Genomic DNA, 16,516 nt, shown 5'->3' with positions numbered 1-16,516 from the left:
TCAGTCTGTTGACACCAGCTAGAAACCTAATGTGCTTATGTGTCTACAAACTGTTGTCGACCACACAATACAATAATATATAATGCAATAGTTAAATACAGTCCTATTGACTTGAATAAATTGTGTTTATTTTCTAAATTTTAAATTGCCACCTTTGCCACATTTGTTTAGAAAACACACTGAAAACAGTTTGGCAGCTTCTTAAATCTGGTTAAAAACATAACCACATTGAAAGGGTGGGGAGCCAAGAAGGTGACCTAAGGAAACTGGAAAGTGCACTGAATGGCTATTACGAGGCTCATCATGAGAGGAACTCTACACAAACACTAGGCTGTGGTCGACTCTCTTAGGGCTATGAGTAGACAATTCCAAACTGGTTTATATGTACACCAAGTTTGAACAGAAAAGCAATAGTATAGCTAATGACAGCCCCTTTTCGGTCAGAAGAAGTGACAAATAAGCCCCAGTAGGTAGTGTTAGAATGAACCCAGTGATGTCAGATTAGAGCTGGGAACAGGTGTGAACTCATATTGCTGTCCAGATGGACAGAGATAGATAGATACACAGATAGGTACATAGAAACATAGATACATACATATATACGTAGATACAAAGATAGAGACATAGGTAAATACATAGATAGATACACACATATACATTCACATACATAGATATATAGATATATAGATACAAAGATAGATACATAAATAGATACATACATACAATCACAGATACATAGATATATAGAGAAACAGATACATAGATACATAGAAACCTAGATACACACATACATAGATACATAGATACAAAAATAGGCACATAAATACATATAAAGATAGATAACATAAATACATAGATACATACATACATATGCAGATACATAGATAAATATATATATATACACATAGATACATACATATATAGGTACATACAAAGATAGAAACAGATACATAGAATGTAGATAGACACATAAACACAAACATAGAAACACAGATACATAAATACATAACATAGATGCATAGACACATACATAGATACATAGTTAGATACATAGAGACACAGATGCATACATAGGTACATATCTACATGCATAGATACATGGATACATAGATACATGGATACATAGATACATACATACATATAAAGCCAGAATTAGACAGGGAGTCGGTACAGATAGGTAAATTGAGTCAGATTGGATCAAGAAGGCCAATTTGAGTAAGCTCCAGAAGTTGGAGACTGCCCCGTGAGGGATTGAAATGTTCAGAGCCCTTCCTCCACCCTTATCAAGAATCTGCCCCTGCTCTAACTTGTGGCTAAGGTAACCTTTCCCAGGAATTGCCCCTCACTAAAGGGAGTTATAAAATTGTTAATTAATGTGCCCTGGGCTGCTCCATCCTGCTCTTCCTCCCCTCCTCTGCTTCTCACCTTTTGGCCATCCCACCCAGCATCTCCTGGGCCTAGTCACATACCCTGGAAGGAGAGATAAGGGGAAGAGAGCAGGAGAACAAAGGAAGCCTAGGACATATAAAAAAGGCAGAACACCTGGCTTCTTGGGGTACCAGGATACCAGCTCTGGCTCCCTTCTCCCTCCAGGAGAAGTCTGTGTTACCCCCTTTTTAAGTAAACTCAGCTTTATCTGCTTGCCTCTGCGTGCTTCTCTAACGTTACACTTCAACACCAATAACTGGGGTATCACATACATATGTAGATACATGCATGCATGAATGATAGAGAAATAGATAGATCCACATATATGGGGTAGTACACATGCACCCAGTTTCTTGCTCTGTCCTCTTGGAGAGTTCTATGGTTTGGATGACTGACCCTGAAAGGCCCCTGTGTCCTGGGCTTGGTCCCTGAGTGGCACTGTTGGGAGGTGCTGCCTTTAGGAGACAGGGGAAGTCCTTAAGTTACCAGGCGAGTGCTCTTGAAGGGATGGTGGATTCCCAGTCTCTCAGTGTCTTTCTATCTCCCAGCTCATGAGATGAGAATTTTCCCACCACCCCTCTCCATTTTGCCAGCTGTGCCCTTACCAGAGGTCCAAAGCAATGGGCTTTCTGGTCTTGGATTGGAAACTTCAGAACCTAAGCTGAATACATGTTTACTCTTTATAAGCTGATTGCCTCCAGTGTTCCAATACAGTGACATAAAGCTGAGCAAGACAGAAGGCTTAGAAGCAGTGATCTGTCAGTAACAGTAAGAACACCTGGAGAGCCCAAAACTAGGATACAGAGAACCAGGGCCCTTGGAGAGATGCTTGATACCAGGACTGGGGAAGGGAAAATATAAGATCCAAGGGAAAATATAAGATCTGGAGTAGAGAACGAGAAAATGGGGCTGGGGCATAATTCAGTGATAGAGTGCATGCCCAGCATGGACAAGACTCTGGACTCAGTCCTGGCTCAAAAATAAATGAATAAATGAACTGAATAAATAAACAAAAACAAAGGGTGGGGGAGAAGGCAGGAAGGAAGGGGAAAGAAAGAAAGAAGCAAAGGAAAAAGAGAAAGTTTAGGCATACAGAACAAAGAAGCGAATCTAAAAAAAAATATACAAGAAAACAAAATTCTCTATGGTCAAAGTTGAAGCAATTTGAATAGAATGAAAAATAATACTATTGGAATAAAAGCCAAAGAATAAAATAAATGCCCACAAATCTATACTGAAAGAAATAGATGGGAGAATATTTAATAGCTGGTAAGGAAGGATTAATACTTCTTTAAGATAATGTCAATGAACGGATGTAGAAGAAATAAGGGGAACAGAAAAATCACCATTAGCACAACACACTAATCAGCAATTTCAACTCCAGTACTGGAAAAATAAAACCCACAGAAATAGTAGTTGCAATCAAGATTCAAAGATGAAGCTAAAATTCAGGTAGGAAAAGTACTTGCATAGCCTTAAAGTATCTCCTCCCAGGTAGTTATTAAATACAAATGGAAAAATAATGAATTTACAGAAAAGAAACCTCACCAAAACCACTTCAAGCAAATGATCAAAGTTCACATTACCAGTTAAAAGACATATTGACATACAGGGACACTGTATTATCTTTGCAATGTTTTCATAATTATAAAGTTATTTCAAAATAACGGTTTTTTAAAAAAAATTAAATGCAGGTCTTTAAGAGAAATGAATAATATATCACAACATGTAGAAGTACAAAGGTGTACAGGGAGGGAATAGAGGTGTATTATCACACGGCTCTTGAATCACAGGTAAATCACATCATCTTACATGATAGACTATGCTAAATCTAAGATGCCTACTGTAAACCCTGATGTAACCCCCAAAATGAAGCAACAAAGGAGATAAAATGGAATCAGAAAAAATACTCAATCAAAAAAAAAAAAAGTAGAAATCTAGGGGGAAAGGAGCAAAGACCAGATGAGACAAATAGTAACAGTGCAATTGATGGATTTTAAGTGGAATCATATTAATGATTACATTACATATAAACTTGTCCAAATGCCCTAACCGAAGGCAAAGAATGTCCATGTTGATAAAGAAGCAAGAAACACAATTTCAGTCAAAAGGATACAAATTGTAACAGCTTAAAAAAAAGAAAGAATGAAAAATATATTGTACTAAAATGAATTAAATAAAAGCTGAAGTAGCTCTATTTATATCAGACAAAGTAGAAATTAAAGCAAATAATACTACCTGAGATAGGGAAGGTCCTTCCATAATGGTGTATGGGTCAGTTCATTAAGAGGATGTGAACATTCTATGCGTTAACACGCCTTATGCCAGAGTTGCAAGACACATGAAGCAACGATAGATAGAACTCCAGGGAGAAATAAAGAAGTCCACAGTGACAACTGCTGATTTCCACACCCTTCTCTTTGTAGTTGACAGAAGTAGAAGATCAGTAGGAATATATGAGACATGAACAGAACAGCCAACCAATTGATCCAATGGACGACTATATTACACTTCACCTAACAACAGCAAAACTGGCCATCTTGTCAAGGGTATACAGAAAATTTGCCAAGACAGACCATATACAATGGGACATAAGGGATTTTTGTTTGTTTTGGTTTAGGTACTAGGAATTGAATCCACAGGCACTTTACCAATGAGCTCTATCCCCAGCTCTTTTTCAATTTTTAATTTTGAGGCAGGGTCTTGCTAAGTTGCTTAGGGCCTCACTAAGTTGCTGAGGCTGGCATTGAACTTGTAATCCTCTGTAAGCCTCCCAAGCCGCTGGGATTGCTGGTGTGTGCCACTGTACCCAGCAAACAGAAGTTTTAATACTAAAAAATTTGGCGTTTGATTCCAGAGAAATTAAATTAGAAATTATAACCAACTATTTCCTGAACATCCTCAAATATTTATAAAGTAAATAACACTATTCTAAAACTATTTAGGTAAAACAATAAATCAAAAGGAAAATTAGAAAATATGTTGAACTGAACTAAAATGAAATTAAAATTGGTGGAATGACTTCATTTGGTGTGAAATTTATAGCAATAAATACTTATATTAAAAAATAAGAAATTTCAAATCAACACATCATCCTTAACTTCAAGAAAACAGAAAAAGAAGAGCTAATCAGGGCTGGGGATATGGCTCGAGTGGTAGCGCACTGGCCTGGCATGCACGGGGCGCTGGGTTCGATCCTCAGCACCACATAAAAATAAAATAAAGATGTTGTGTTCACCAAAAACTAAAAAACAAATATTAAAAAATTCTCTTTTTTTAAAAAAAGAGCTAATCAGACTCAGACTACAGAAAATAAAGAAAGTAATATAAATAAGAACAGAAATCAATTTTTAAAAAAGAAAAGAAAGCAACAGAGAAGATCAATACAATCAAATGCTTTTTCTTTGAGGTAAACAGTAAAATCAATAAACTTCTAGACAGGATGATGAGAAAAAAAGAAAAAAGAACAAAACACAAACTACCAATATCTGAATAAGACAATTGATATCACTAGAGGTTCTAAAGAATTAGGCAATATTATGAATAGCTTTATACCAATAAGTTGTATACCTTAAATTAAATGGAACAATTCCTTGAAAGACACAAACTACCAAAGTTCCCTCAAGAAAAAAGAAAACCAGAAAACTTTGTTGAAGAAATTGAATTTATACTTTTAAAAATCTTCCCATAAAGAAAATGGAAAACCAAATGCTTCATTGGTTAATTCTAGCAAACTTTAAAAGAAGTTCAGAACTTTTATCAGTTCTAAACTATTCCAGAAAATTGATGAAACCATCATACTTCCCAGGTGATTCTGTAAGGCCAGTATAACTTTGCTATCCAAAAAACAAGAATGTTGCAAATTATTCACAAACATAAATAAAAAGTATTGTTCACAAACATAAATAAAAAATATTCTTCACAAAATTTTATTTATTTATTTTTGGTACCAGGAATTGAACCCAGCATTATTTAACAACTGAGCCACATATTCAGCCCTTTTTCTTTTTTTATTTTGAGACAGGGTCTTGCTAAATTGTTAGGGACTTGCTAAATTGCCGAGGCTGGATTTTTCAACTTGCTATCCTCCTGACTCAGAATATTGAACTTGTGGGATTACAATTGCATGTCACCATACTCAGCTTCAAAAAAGTTTTAAAAGCTGAATCCAACTATATATAATAAGAATAATATGTCATGACCAAGAGAAGTTTATTCAAAGACTACAAGTTGCTTAGTTTTGAATTACCAATTAATCTAACTTATTCTAATAACAGACTAAAACAGAAAAACTATATAATGGTCTCAATAAATATTTAGAATTGACAGTAACAAAATCAAACATTCTTTTCTCACTAAAAATCCTTAGCAAGCTATAAAAAGGAAAGAATTTCTTCAACCGATAAAGGTTATCTACAAAACAAAACCTTTAAAACTAAACTAATGAAATTATCATTTCTACTGGTGAAAAACTTAATGCTTACCCAAAAGATCAGGAAGAAAAACAGAATGTTAACCCTCATCACTTCTATTCAATGTTGTATTAGTATTCTAACCACTGCAGTAAGGCAAGGAAAAAAATCTGGATTTCAAAGGAAGAAGTAAAATTGTCTCCATGAATAGATGACATAATGTTATATGTAGAAAATCTTATGGAATCTACAAACAAGGACTTCTAGAACTAGTAAGTAAATTCATCAAGATTATAGGAAACAAAAGAAATACACTCATTAATTATATTTTTATACAGCTGCACAATTAGAAATTGAAACAAAAAATACTATTTGCAATAATATTTAAAAAGGGGAATACTTAAGGGTAACGTGACAAAATATCTGCAAGTCCTTTATGCTGAAAATCATAATAGGGTGCTATGAGAAATTAAAGAAATAAGTAAATGGTGAGAGATGTCATGTTCATAGATCAGAAGGCTCAGTGTTTCTAAGAAGCACAACTCCTATTTTGAGAAAGATAGCCAGTTTGTAGAAATTGAGAAGCTCATACTAAAGTTTATTTGGAAATGCAAGGGTCTTGAAATAGGTTTCTTTTTTTGAAAGAGAAAAGAGTTGAAACATTTACATATTTAAAACCTGTCATGGATCTATAATAAAGACAGTGCATCATTGGCATAAAGACAAATAGATCAATTGAACAGAATAGAATCCAGAAATAGACTCATATATAAATAGTTGATTGATTTGAGACAATGATGCCAGGACAATTCAGTGAAGATGAAGTAGTCTTTTCAAGAAATTGTGCCAAAGCAATTAGATACCATACACCATTTAAAAAAAAATTTATACTTCACACTACATACAAAACTGAACTCAGAATATATTGTAGAACTAACCAGAAAACCTAAAATTATAAAATTTCTAAAAGAAAATGAGAGAAAATTTTGGGGCAACCTTGTGTTAGACAGAATTTCTATTTTATATCACATTCATAATTTAAAACTGGCAAATTATATTTCATCAAAATTAATTAGTAATGTTGACTCTGAAAAATCCTGGTTAAGAGAATAAAAAGACAAGCCATAGACCAAAAGAATATTTATAAGTCATATATTTTTTAAATATTTATTTTTTATTTTTTAGGTGGACACAATATCTTTATTTTGTTTTTATGTGGTGCTGAGGATCAAACCCAGTGCCTCACGCATACTAGGCAAGCGCTCTACCACCGAGCCACAACCCCAGCCCATATTGACTTGAGAGTATGCTGTGCTTGGTGGTGCATCCCTGTAATCGCAGCAATGTGAGAGGCTGAGGCTGGAGGATCTCAAGTTGAAAGCCAGCCTCAGCAACTTAATGAGACCCTGTCTCAAAATACAAAATAAAAAGGGCTGGGGATGTAGTTCAGTGGTAAAGTTCCGGTGAGTTCAATCCCCAGTATCAATTAAAAAAAAAAAAAAAGACTTGAGTATAATATATTAAGAAATCTCAAAACCTAAACAATAGGAAAATGAACCCTCCAAAACTTCAGTTAAAAAAAATATACAAATGTCTAACAAGTACATGAAAAGATGCTGATCATCATTTGGGAAATGTAAATTTAATAGATACCACCATATGTATGTAGCATGGTTAAAATTAAAAACACTGACCAATTGACTATGTAACATGATTGTATTTATAGGAAATCCAAAAAGAAGCTATAGATAACCTATTACATTAAATAAGTGAAGTTACCATGATGACTGGATATAAGGTCAATTATGAAAATCATTTATATTTCTATACTCTAGTAGTATAAAATCATTCATTGAAATTTATTAAATTATATCTATTATAATATTATCAGAAAACAATAAATGCCTATCAATAAATCCAATAAAAGAGGTGCAAGTTCCCTACATCACTGAAGAAAAGAAAATCATATTGTGTTCATGGATTGAAACACTCAATATTGTAAAGATGTCAGTTTTCCCCAAACTCATCTGAAGATTCAATGAAATTCCAATCAAAATCCTCTCAGAGAGGTTTGTGGTATGAGTGTGTATGCGCATGTGTACACACATGCATGTCCAGGAACTGAGAATCTGTTTCCCAAGGGTATTTGGAAAATATAAAAATAAACAAGTTGCTTTCTGAAGAAGGCATTGCATTGTTTGTTTTACAGCTATCGTGATTTAGAGAGTGTGATGTTGGCCCAAGGAAAGACAAATGGATCAATGGAGAAGAGAAGCAGATCTTAGAAGAGTCACTCGGCTTACAAAAGAGGTAAACTTGAGTACTATGTGGAAAGGAAGGTCTTTTCCATAAAGTTGGTTTCTGCACCAACTAGATATCTTTATGGGGAAAACAGGATTCCCACAAAAATCACTTTTTGTGTGTTTTATAGAGCTAAAAATGAAAGGTAACATAATGTAACATCTATAAGATAAAGTATGTTCAGACTCATATCTTAGAGTGGACAAAGATTTTGTTAAACAGGACTCAGAAAATCCTAACAAAAAGGAGACAGCATATTTGACTACATTAGAAATAAGGTCATCTATTCATTGAAAGATATCATCAAGAAAGTAAAAAGGCAATCCACAGACTATGAGAAAATTCCATAATACACCTAATTAACAAATACAAAAAATATATACACCCACAAGTCAATAATAATAAAAAAAAAAGCTAGAAAATGAAGTAGAAAAGGGAAAAAACACTTGGACAGACACTTCTTTTGTGACATTATCTAAATGTTTAAACATGAGGCAAGATGGTCAATGCCACTAGTTATCAGAGACATACAAATTAAAACTACTAAGAGATGTCACTACAAATATACCAAATATCTAGAATTAAAAGATTGATAAAACCAAGGGTTTGCAAAGCTGTGAAATGTTGGAACTCTCATAAATCACTAGTGCTGGGATGACCATTTTGGAAAGTTGGGAAATCTACTTAAATTAAACCTAAACTCTATGGAGTATATACTTCAGTATATACCTAGAAGTATATATGTTCAACAAAAACCACATAAACAGTTTTCATTACAGCAATATTTGTAGCAACCAAACATGGGAAGCAATCTTAATGTCCCTTTATAGTGGAATAGATGAATAACTGTGATATAATCATACAACACTATTATATAGCTGTGAAAATGAATCAACTACAACCACACAGCCCGTGGGGGGGATCTTACAAACCCAATATTCAATGAAAGAGTCACATGCAAATGAATACACACTGATTTTGACTCAACTTATATAAAATTCAAATATGAGCAAAACCAATCCATGCTGACATATGTGAGTGGTTATTTCCTTTATGGGTAAAAGTGTAATGACTGAGAGGGGTATGATGGAAACTTCTGGGGGTACTGATAATATTTGTTTTCTTGGTCTGGGTGGTGGCCATATGGATATACTCACTCTTCATAAATTCATTAAGCCATATACTTGTGATTTTTTTCTTTTAGGCATGTATATTACATTTCAATATGTTTATATTAAAATATGTATGTGGAAAGATGACAGAGATGTACTTTTCTCTGTTTCTCCTGCTAAATACAATGGACTCTTTGGATACTGTATATAAAGAAAACTCTGAAAGGTGGGTAAAAGAAGGTAGATCAGGTAGGGTCTTTGAGAGCCAAGGAACAACGTGGTGATGGGCTCCTTGGGTTTTCTTTTTATCTCATATGTCCAAGATTTGGAGCTGAAGAAGCAAGAACCCTAGAAATGCCTACAAGCACAGACAAAAATGAATCCCCAATGAAAGTTTGATCTTTAGTCAAAGGACCAGGAAAGGGGTAACCCAGAAAGACAGAAAACTTAGTAACTGCTCTATTTCAGCCAAACACCACAGAAAAACTTCCTAGGCAGCAAAGTCCAAGTGGTGAGTACAGACTTTCACCATTACCAGCCTTTACCAATATGTGTGTCTTGGTCTATTTTCCATTGCATTTACAAAATACCTGAAGCTTGGTAATTCGTAAAGAATTCAGGTTTATTTAGCTCAGGGTTCTGCAAAGTCTAAGAGCATAGCACCCATATCTTCCTGGCATCTGGCAAGGGCCCTCTTGCTATATCATAACGTGGCAACACAGAATAAGTTTGCAGGAGAGAGCTCACTATTATAACAAAACCACTCCCTCAGTTAATTCATGAATCTAGTAATTCACAAATAGATTCACCCATTCATTCACAAATAGGATCCTCCTGACTTGAAGACCTCCCAGTGATCGCACCTCCAGATGCCATTAACATATGAATTTGGGAATTAAGTTTCTGAAATCTGGAGATACAGTCAAATCACAGCAATGCCCTAACACTTTGGCTAGGATGGGAGTGTCCGAACCAGAATTTTCGCCTATGCTGTGTAGGACTGCCATCTCCCATCTGCAGTGTCCGCAGAAACCATGTGGGGAGTCTGGATTTCCACACCTCCCACAGTAATAAGACCCAAAAGATTTCTGACAAAGGTTCAAGAGCAATTCAAGGGTGAATATACAGCATTTCAACAAGTTGTGCTAAAGCAACTAGGCATTTGGGCATTCATAGGCAAAAAAACAACAACAAAAATAACCTCCATCCCAAGTCTTACAACTCATAAATTTAACTCAGAATGAACCATGGTCTTAAATATAAAACATAAAACTATTTTTAAAACAAAATTTTGGGAAAACACAAGAGTAAACCTTTGGGATTCAAGGCTTTGTAATGAGTTCTTAGACATGATACCAAAAACACGCTTCATAAAGGAAAAAAAAAGACTAAGTTGTATTTTATTGAAATGAAAAATATTTTACTCTGCAAAAATCCTTGTAAAGAGGATGAGAGGACAAGTTGAAGAGTGGGAGAAAATATTTGCAAACCACAAAGCTAACAAAGGAGTAGTTTCTCGAACACATGAAGAAAAAAGTCAATTAAAAATGGAGGAAGGAAATAGACAGACATTTCACCAAGCGAATATGCAGATGGCAAAAAAAAAAAAATGAGAAGAGATGTTAAGTATCATTAACCATCAGGGAAATGTAAATTAAAAACTGCAAGGATATATCACTACATATATCTCTGGGTGGCTTAAAAAATAAATATTGACACAACCAAATCCTGGTAAGGGTGCGAAGAAGCTGGATCACTCATACATTGCTGGCAAGAGTATAAAGTGGTAGAGCCATTCTGGAAAAGTTTGGCAGTTTCTTCAAAAAACAGACATACATACATATGGCCCAGTATTATATTATAGGAAAAAAAAACCCTTATGTTCACTCAAAAACCTGTACATGAATGTTCAAAGCAGTTTTATTTTTAATGGCTCCAAATTGGAAATAATCCAGATGTTCTTCACAGGTGAATTGAAAAAAAAAATACTATGAAATACTACTTGGCACTAAAAGGGAACCAACCATTGATATAAACGATAATTCTGATGAATCTCCATAGAATTTTCCTGGGTGAAAAAAGTCAATCTCCCAAAGTTATATACTGTGTGATTCCACTTACATAAGATTCTTGAAATGGCAAATTCATTGGAATGAAACGCAGATTAGGGGTTGACAGAGGTTAGGAAGGGACAAAAGTGGGAGGAAAGTGGGCGTGGCTATAAAAGGGGAAATAGGAGGGACCCACCTCATGGAAATGCTTCAGTGCCTTGACTGTCTTAATGTCAATATCTAGGTGGGATATTGAACTACAGGACCTCATCTTGCAAGATGTTACCATTGGGGAAACCAGATAAAGGATACAGAAGAGCTGTCTTATTTCTTACAACTGCTTGTCAATCTATAATGATCTCAAAGTTAAAACCCAGACTTTAATAAAATAGCCAAGTCCTTCTCAAAGAAGAAAGAAAGAAAGAAAGAGAGAGAGAGATGTAAGCTATATGACCTGACAACTCTCTTTAGAAAGCAGTGTGCCATAAAATTAAACATACATTTTGTTCTATGCTGTTATTTATCTCCTCAATACAGATCTTAAGGAAACTTTTCACTGATGCATCAGGAGAAGTGTAAAGAATGTTCCTAGCAGCATTATTTGTAATAGCAGAAAGAAAGCTGGGTGTGTTTTCCAATGTTAATTTCCTGGCTTTGCTAATGCACTGTGGTTATATAAGATGTTATCATGGGGCAGCAGGGCAAAGACACACACAAACTTCCTGTGATTTTTTTTTTCTTTTTGGCAACCTCTATGCCATTCTAAAATTATTTTGAGTGTTAAAAACTGGACACACATTTTATTGAAAATGATTTAAAAATTGGGGCAGACAGTGGAATACTAAACAGCGGTGGAAATGTAAGCACTGCTGCTGTGCGCAGCAACAGTGGAATCTCAGGGACAAAATGGGAAGAAAATGCAAGTCACAGAACAGAACATACAGTTTGATACCTTACATAAACGTCAAAAGATGAAAACCAAAACAATGTATAATTGAAGGACATGTTCAAATGTGATAAAATGCAAAGAAAAGCCAGGGTTCTAGATTTTCAAGTTGCTGGGGAAGGAAGGAGAGCACCTAGGGACATCAAAAGTGTTGCAATGTTTGGCTTCTCCAGCTGGGTGGAGAACAAATGGGCATTCACAGTGACAGGTTTTCTTTATAACTTCGCTATATATAGTGTACACTCAATAGGAAGCTTTGCAGACTTCTTAAAGATGGGACACAAAGATGATATGTCGAAGAAACTCTCTCCAGTGGGGTTGCCAAGGTGTGGTTCAGAGTGGACACATTTTCTGCAACCCAGAGAAAGGCTGATGGCTCTAGAGCAGGTCAAGGGCAAGGCCCAGAGTAAGAAGAAAAAGCAACGGTGGCTGGAGAAGGAGGAAGAGTGGAAGCAGAGGGGACTTGGAATCCCTAAGGCGCTAATTCCCACAGTGTGATGATGACATTTTGTGAGCATCATTAGTAACCTGCCCCAACTACAACAGCTCAGAGGTTGGAACTGGGTTTTTGTCATTTGAACTGGAAGAATCTTGCCAGGGTCCAGCAAGGCATTCTGGCCTCATCAGTCCAGCTTCATCTGGCAAGCATCTGGGTTGACAAGGAGGCTTAGGAATGCCCAAAGGGCCCATCGCTTTGTCCTCTACCACCATTTCACCTTGTGTGTGAAGGTCCAGATGATCAGGGAAGGTACTGGACTTGCTTACAGTTACCCAAAGGATGATGCTTTTTCTGACACTACTGAGCTGCTTTGTCTTGCCACAGATGATCTGAGCACAGCATAGAGGGTGCAGGAAGACAGCACCCTGTCTTTTGGAGAAGGCACAGTTGGAGGATTGTTGCCTGGTTGGGTGCCTTGACCAGCAGGCACCCTGTCCCTTCAGTGGAGGGACCACTCACAGAGGCAGGAAGAGTGGTGGCTTGGGAGTCTCCTCTCTCTTTGGAGCTCCCTTCGGCCCCATGCTGAATGCAGTTTCCTTAGAGAGAAGAATCCCAGAGCCAAGGTAGGGTGGAAATTGGGAAGGTTGCCTTCACTCTGATGTCAAGCACAGCCAATCTGATATCTCAGAATGTTGATCTACAACCTCTAGGGCTCCAAAATGTAAGAACAAGAATGGTTGTTCTGATTTGGGGTCTAGACATTTATTGAAGCATTCAACAAATATTTTTTTAAGACCTGAGGTTGGTTCTTGGGGTCCAAGAGTGGAATCCCAGCTGCTGGTTTCAAGGCACTTGCTGTCAGGGGTTTAAAAAGCAATGAGAGGCTCTGGGAGAAGCAGCAGGGAGACAGATGGGGAACTGCTTGAGCATATCCAATAAATTCTAAGGTGGGGGAAATAACAAATGTCTCCAGGTGAAGAAATGTCTCCTGTTCCAAATGAACAGGTGAAGGCTGCTCCTCACTCCTCTCTCTCTCTTCTTATAACCCCTAGAGTGTATGCTGATGATAATCCCCCACAAACATTCACTGTACAGCACAAATGAACAAGACCATGGGGTGGCGGGAGAGTAAGAGGTGGCTTTGTAAAACCTCCATTAACCAGGATGGGAGCTGTCCTGGGAGTGTTTCTAAGCTTGGCGTTTGCTCTTTGCTCTCATCTACTCACAATTTATCACCTGTACCTCAATGGGCCAGGAGAGTACAGAGGCACTGGGAGGTCACTGCCGTTTCCTCTGAGAATTCATTGTCCAGATACACATAATTACCAAGGCTAGGAGTGTTATCATTGTAGCCTGGCCGCCCCAGGGTCAAAAAACTCAGGCCACTGTCCTGGAGATAGGCACGCTGGAATTCAGGGGTCACTGTGCCTTCTCTCCTATGGGGCAGGTTAGGATTTAGCACAAAATAAACAGTTGGTTGGAGGTAGGCGCGCCCTATATTGGCGCCTCTTCTCTCGCTACCAGGTCTGCGGGGACATCAACAGACCCAACACAGGTCGCCCAGGTGAAGGATCTGGGCCTAGAGGGGAGGACGGGCTGGAGGCCACAAGGGAGACAGTGGAGTCCTGCTGCCCCCGCCCCTCCTTCCCACCTGCGCCTTGTACCCATACAGCTCCCCATTCCCCACCACACCCTGGCTTTCCCACAGCCTCCTTCCTTCCCTTTTGCCCTCTCAGACAACTACTCTGTGCACCGGTGTCTGGCGAGGTGGAGGAAGGGACGAACATTTAGGTTTAAAAGACGAGAGACAAATGTCCCCTGATAATTTTGTGTCATTTTTGGGGGGGTTCAAAACAGAACTGCTCTGGGGAAGACAGAAGTAGCGGGGCCGCTAAAGACGGTTGGAGGACTCTCTCAGAGGCAAGGAGAGGTGGCTCTCTCCCGCCGGGTGCGGGCTTCAGGTGGACGGGCGCACGCCCCCCAGCCCCGCAGCGCCGCGGGCCCCGCATGACATCAGAGGCTGGGGAGCGCGCAGAGCGCAGGCGCCGGCAGAGAAGGCAGGCTGGAGGGGGCCGACTGGCGCGGCTCGGGAGAGCGCTCCTCCGCCCCGCGCGCGGTCCCTGCGCCCCGCTCCGCCCGCGCCTTGCTGCCCGCGCCGCTCCTTGGGCGTCCAAAGCGCGTCGCCCTTGGCAGCCCAGCCTCAGTCTTCCTCCTCCTCCGCCTCCTCTCTCTCCTCCTCCTCCTCCTCCACTGCCGCTGCCGGACACGCAGCCGCAGGCCGGGGCCGGGACGCAGCTGGGGAGTCAGGGACGCGCGCAGCCAGCCCTTCCCCCTCCGGCTCCCGCACCGCCGGCCGCCTCCCCTAGCCCTCCTCCTTTCCCCTCCCTGCACCTTCGCTTCTTCCTCCTCCTCCTCTACCGGCCCCGGCTGCCAGCATCATGTCTGCAGGGGGAGATTTTGGGAACCCACTGAGAAAATTCAAGTTAGTGTTCCTGGGGGAGCAGAGCGGTAAGTACCCGGCTTATTCTCTTGGCTTGGCGCCGAGCCTTCCCCGCCGCCGGTTTACCCAACACCACAGGGACCCCCGGCCCGGGCTCGGAAAGGCCCTTCCACGCCCGGGTGGAGAAGAGGGATGGGGATGGGGAGATGGGGTCAGCTGGGGTGGGGCTGGGCTAGGGAGAGGACGAGAGTAAGGACTGAGGGAGGTGCTGGGGCCAGGGGTGGGGACGATGTGGGATCCGGGTGGGGGTCCGGGGTGCAGGTGCAGGTGCTGCGAGGCGGGGAGGCCGGAGGGCGGCGGCTTGCTCCACCTCGCTGGCCAAGGCGTGAAGGCGCCGGGTTCGCTGGCTCGCTCGCACTGCGGCACCCGCTGCGGGCGACCGCGCAGGTGGCCGGGTGCCGGAGAGGGTGGGGGCAGGGGACGAGTGGCCCTTTAGGGAGAACAAGGTGGGGCTGGGGGCTGGCCGCACCCGCAACACGGCTGCGCCTAAGGGCTTCCCTGTGGCCCCTGCCTGGAACCATGTGAAAGGGAACGAACGTCCAGACCCTGGAACAGTCGCTGGGTGATGGTGGTGGGTAGGGTGGCGGGGAGGAAAGACCGACACCTGTCTTCTTCAAAGAGCGGGTGCAGGCCATGGGCGAGCAGCGCACCGACCTCCCCAAGCTTAGGTCAGACTGGGCAGAAGGTTCCAGACCCGCTGTCCTTCGTTGGCACATGTCAGCTTCCTAGGGGTCCAGGGGTGTGGACTATTGACAGCGAAGGCTCCTCCAGTGCCAGGCGATTTGAGGGATGGTTACAGGGGCACCTAGCATTAGAGACTGTGAAGCCGGGGCGATGGGCAGAGAAAGGCCCAGGCGACACGCCCTGCCTGGCTTCCCAGCCCCCCTCCAGAGAGCATCAGCCGAGGCGGAGGATTCTTCCCACCCCCACCTCCCTGCTCACCGCCCTTCTTGGGGGGAGGGGAGGTCACCGTGGCAGCTGGCCAGAGCCGGGGAAGGGGGAGACTGAGGGCTTCTCTAATGGCACGGAGCCTCCCCGAAGAAAGCATATTTGAAACCCAGGTTGTTTGGCCCAAGGTGGGAAGCCCAGATTGATGAGCAGCGACCCCTCTGACACCTGTAGGAAGGAGTGGCTCCCAGTGCATCTCTCCAGGGGCCTCCTGCCTTCAGGAAGACAAGCTGGGCACTTAGAAAAGGATGTCCCTGGGTGGGCAGGACCCCCAGCTCCAGCTCTACAGATCAGTCCTGTTCAGCTGGCTGAGTGCCTGTCTACAAAGGTCCACGAGAAGGGAGGCTGTGGGAGGCCCTGGTAGGCTCAGGGAACAGTG

General features: G+C 40.7%; 1 protein-coding gene across 2 annotated transcripts in view; it reads left to right on the top strand.

The window, feature by feature from the left end:
• Positions 1–14,724: 14,724 nt before the first annotated feature.
• Rab6b (RAB6B, member RAS oncogene family) overlaps positions 14,725–16,516 on the top strand; it is a 74,379-nt gene continuing 72,587 nt past the window's right edge. The window contains exon 1 of one of the 2 annotated variants that reach the window (XM_078043338.1): positions 14,725–15,197. In XM_078043338.1, coding sequence (XP_077899464.1) covers positions 15,128–15,197 — 70 coding nt within the window. In that variant the 5' untranslated portion in view covers positions 14,725–15,127. The remainder of the gene's footprint in view (positions 15,198–16,516) is intronic. The other variant, XM_013359380.4, reaches the window with a different exon arrangement.

This window comes from Ictidomys tridecemlineatus, chromosome 3, assembly GCF_052094955.1.
Source record: "Ictidomys tridecemlineatus isolate mIctTri1 chromosome 3, mIctTri1.hap1, whole genome shotgun sequence".
Taxonomy (NCBI): Eukaryota; Metazoa; Chordata; class Mammalia; order Rodentia; family Sciuridae; genus Ictidomys; species Ictidomys tridecemlineatus.
The sequence above is the reverse complement of the archived record's forward strand: the minus strand, read 5'-3'. Positions and strand labels throughout refer to the sequence as shown.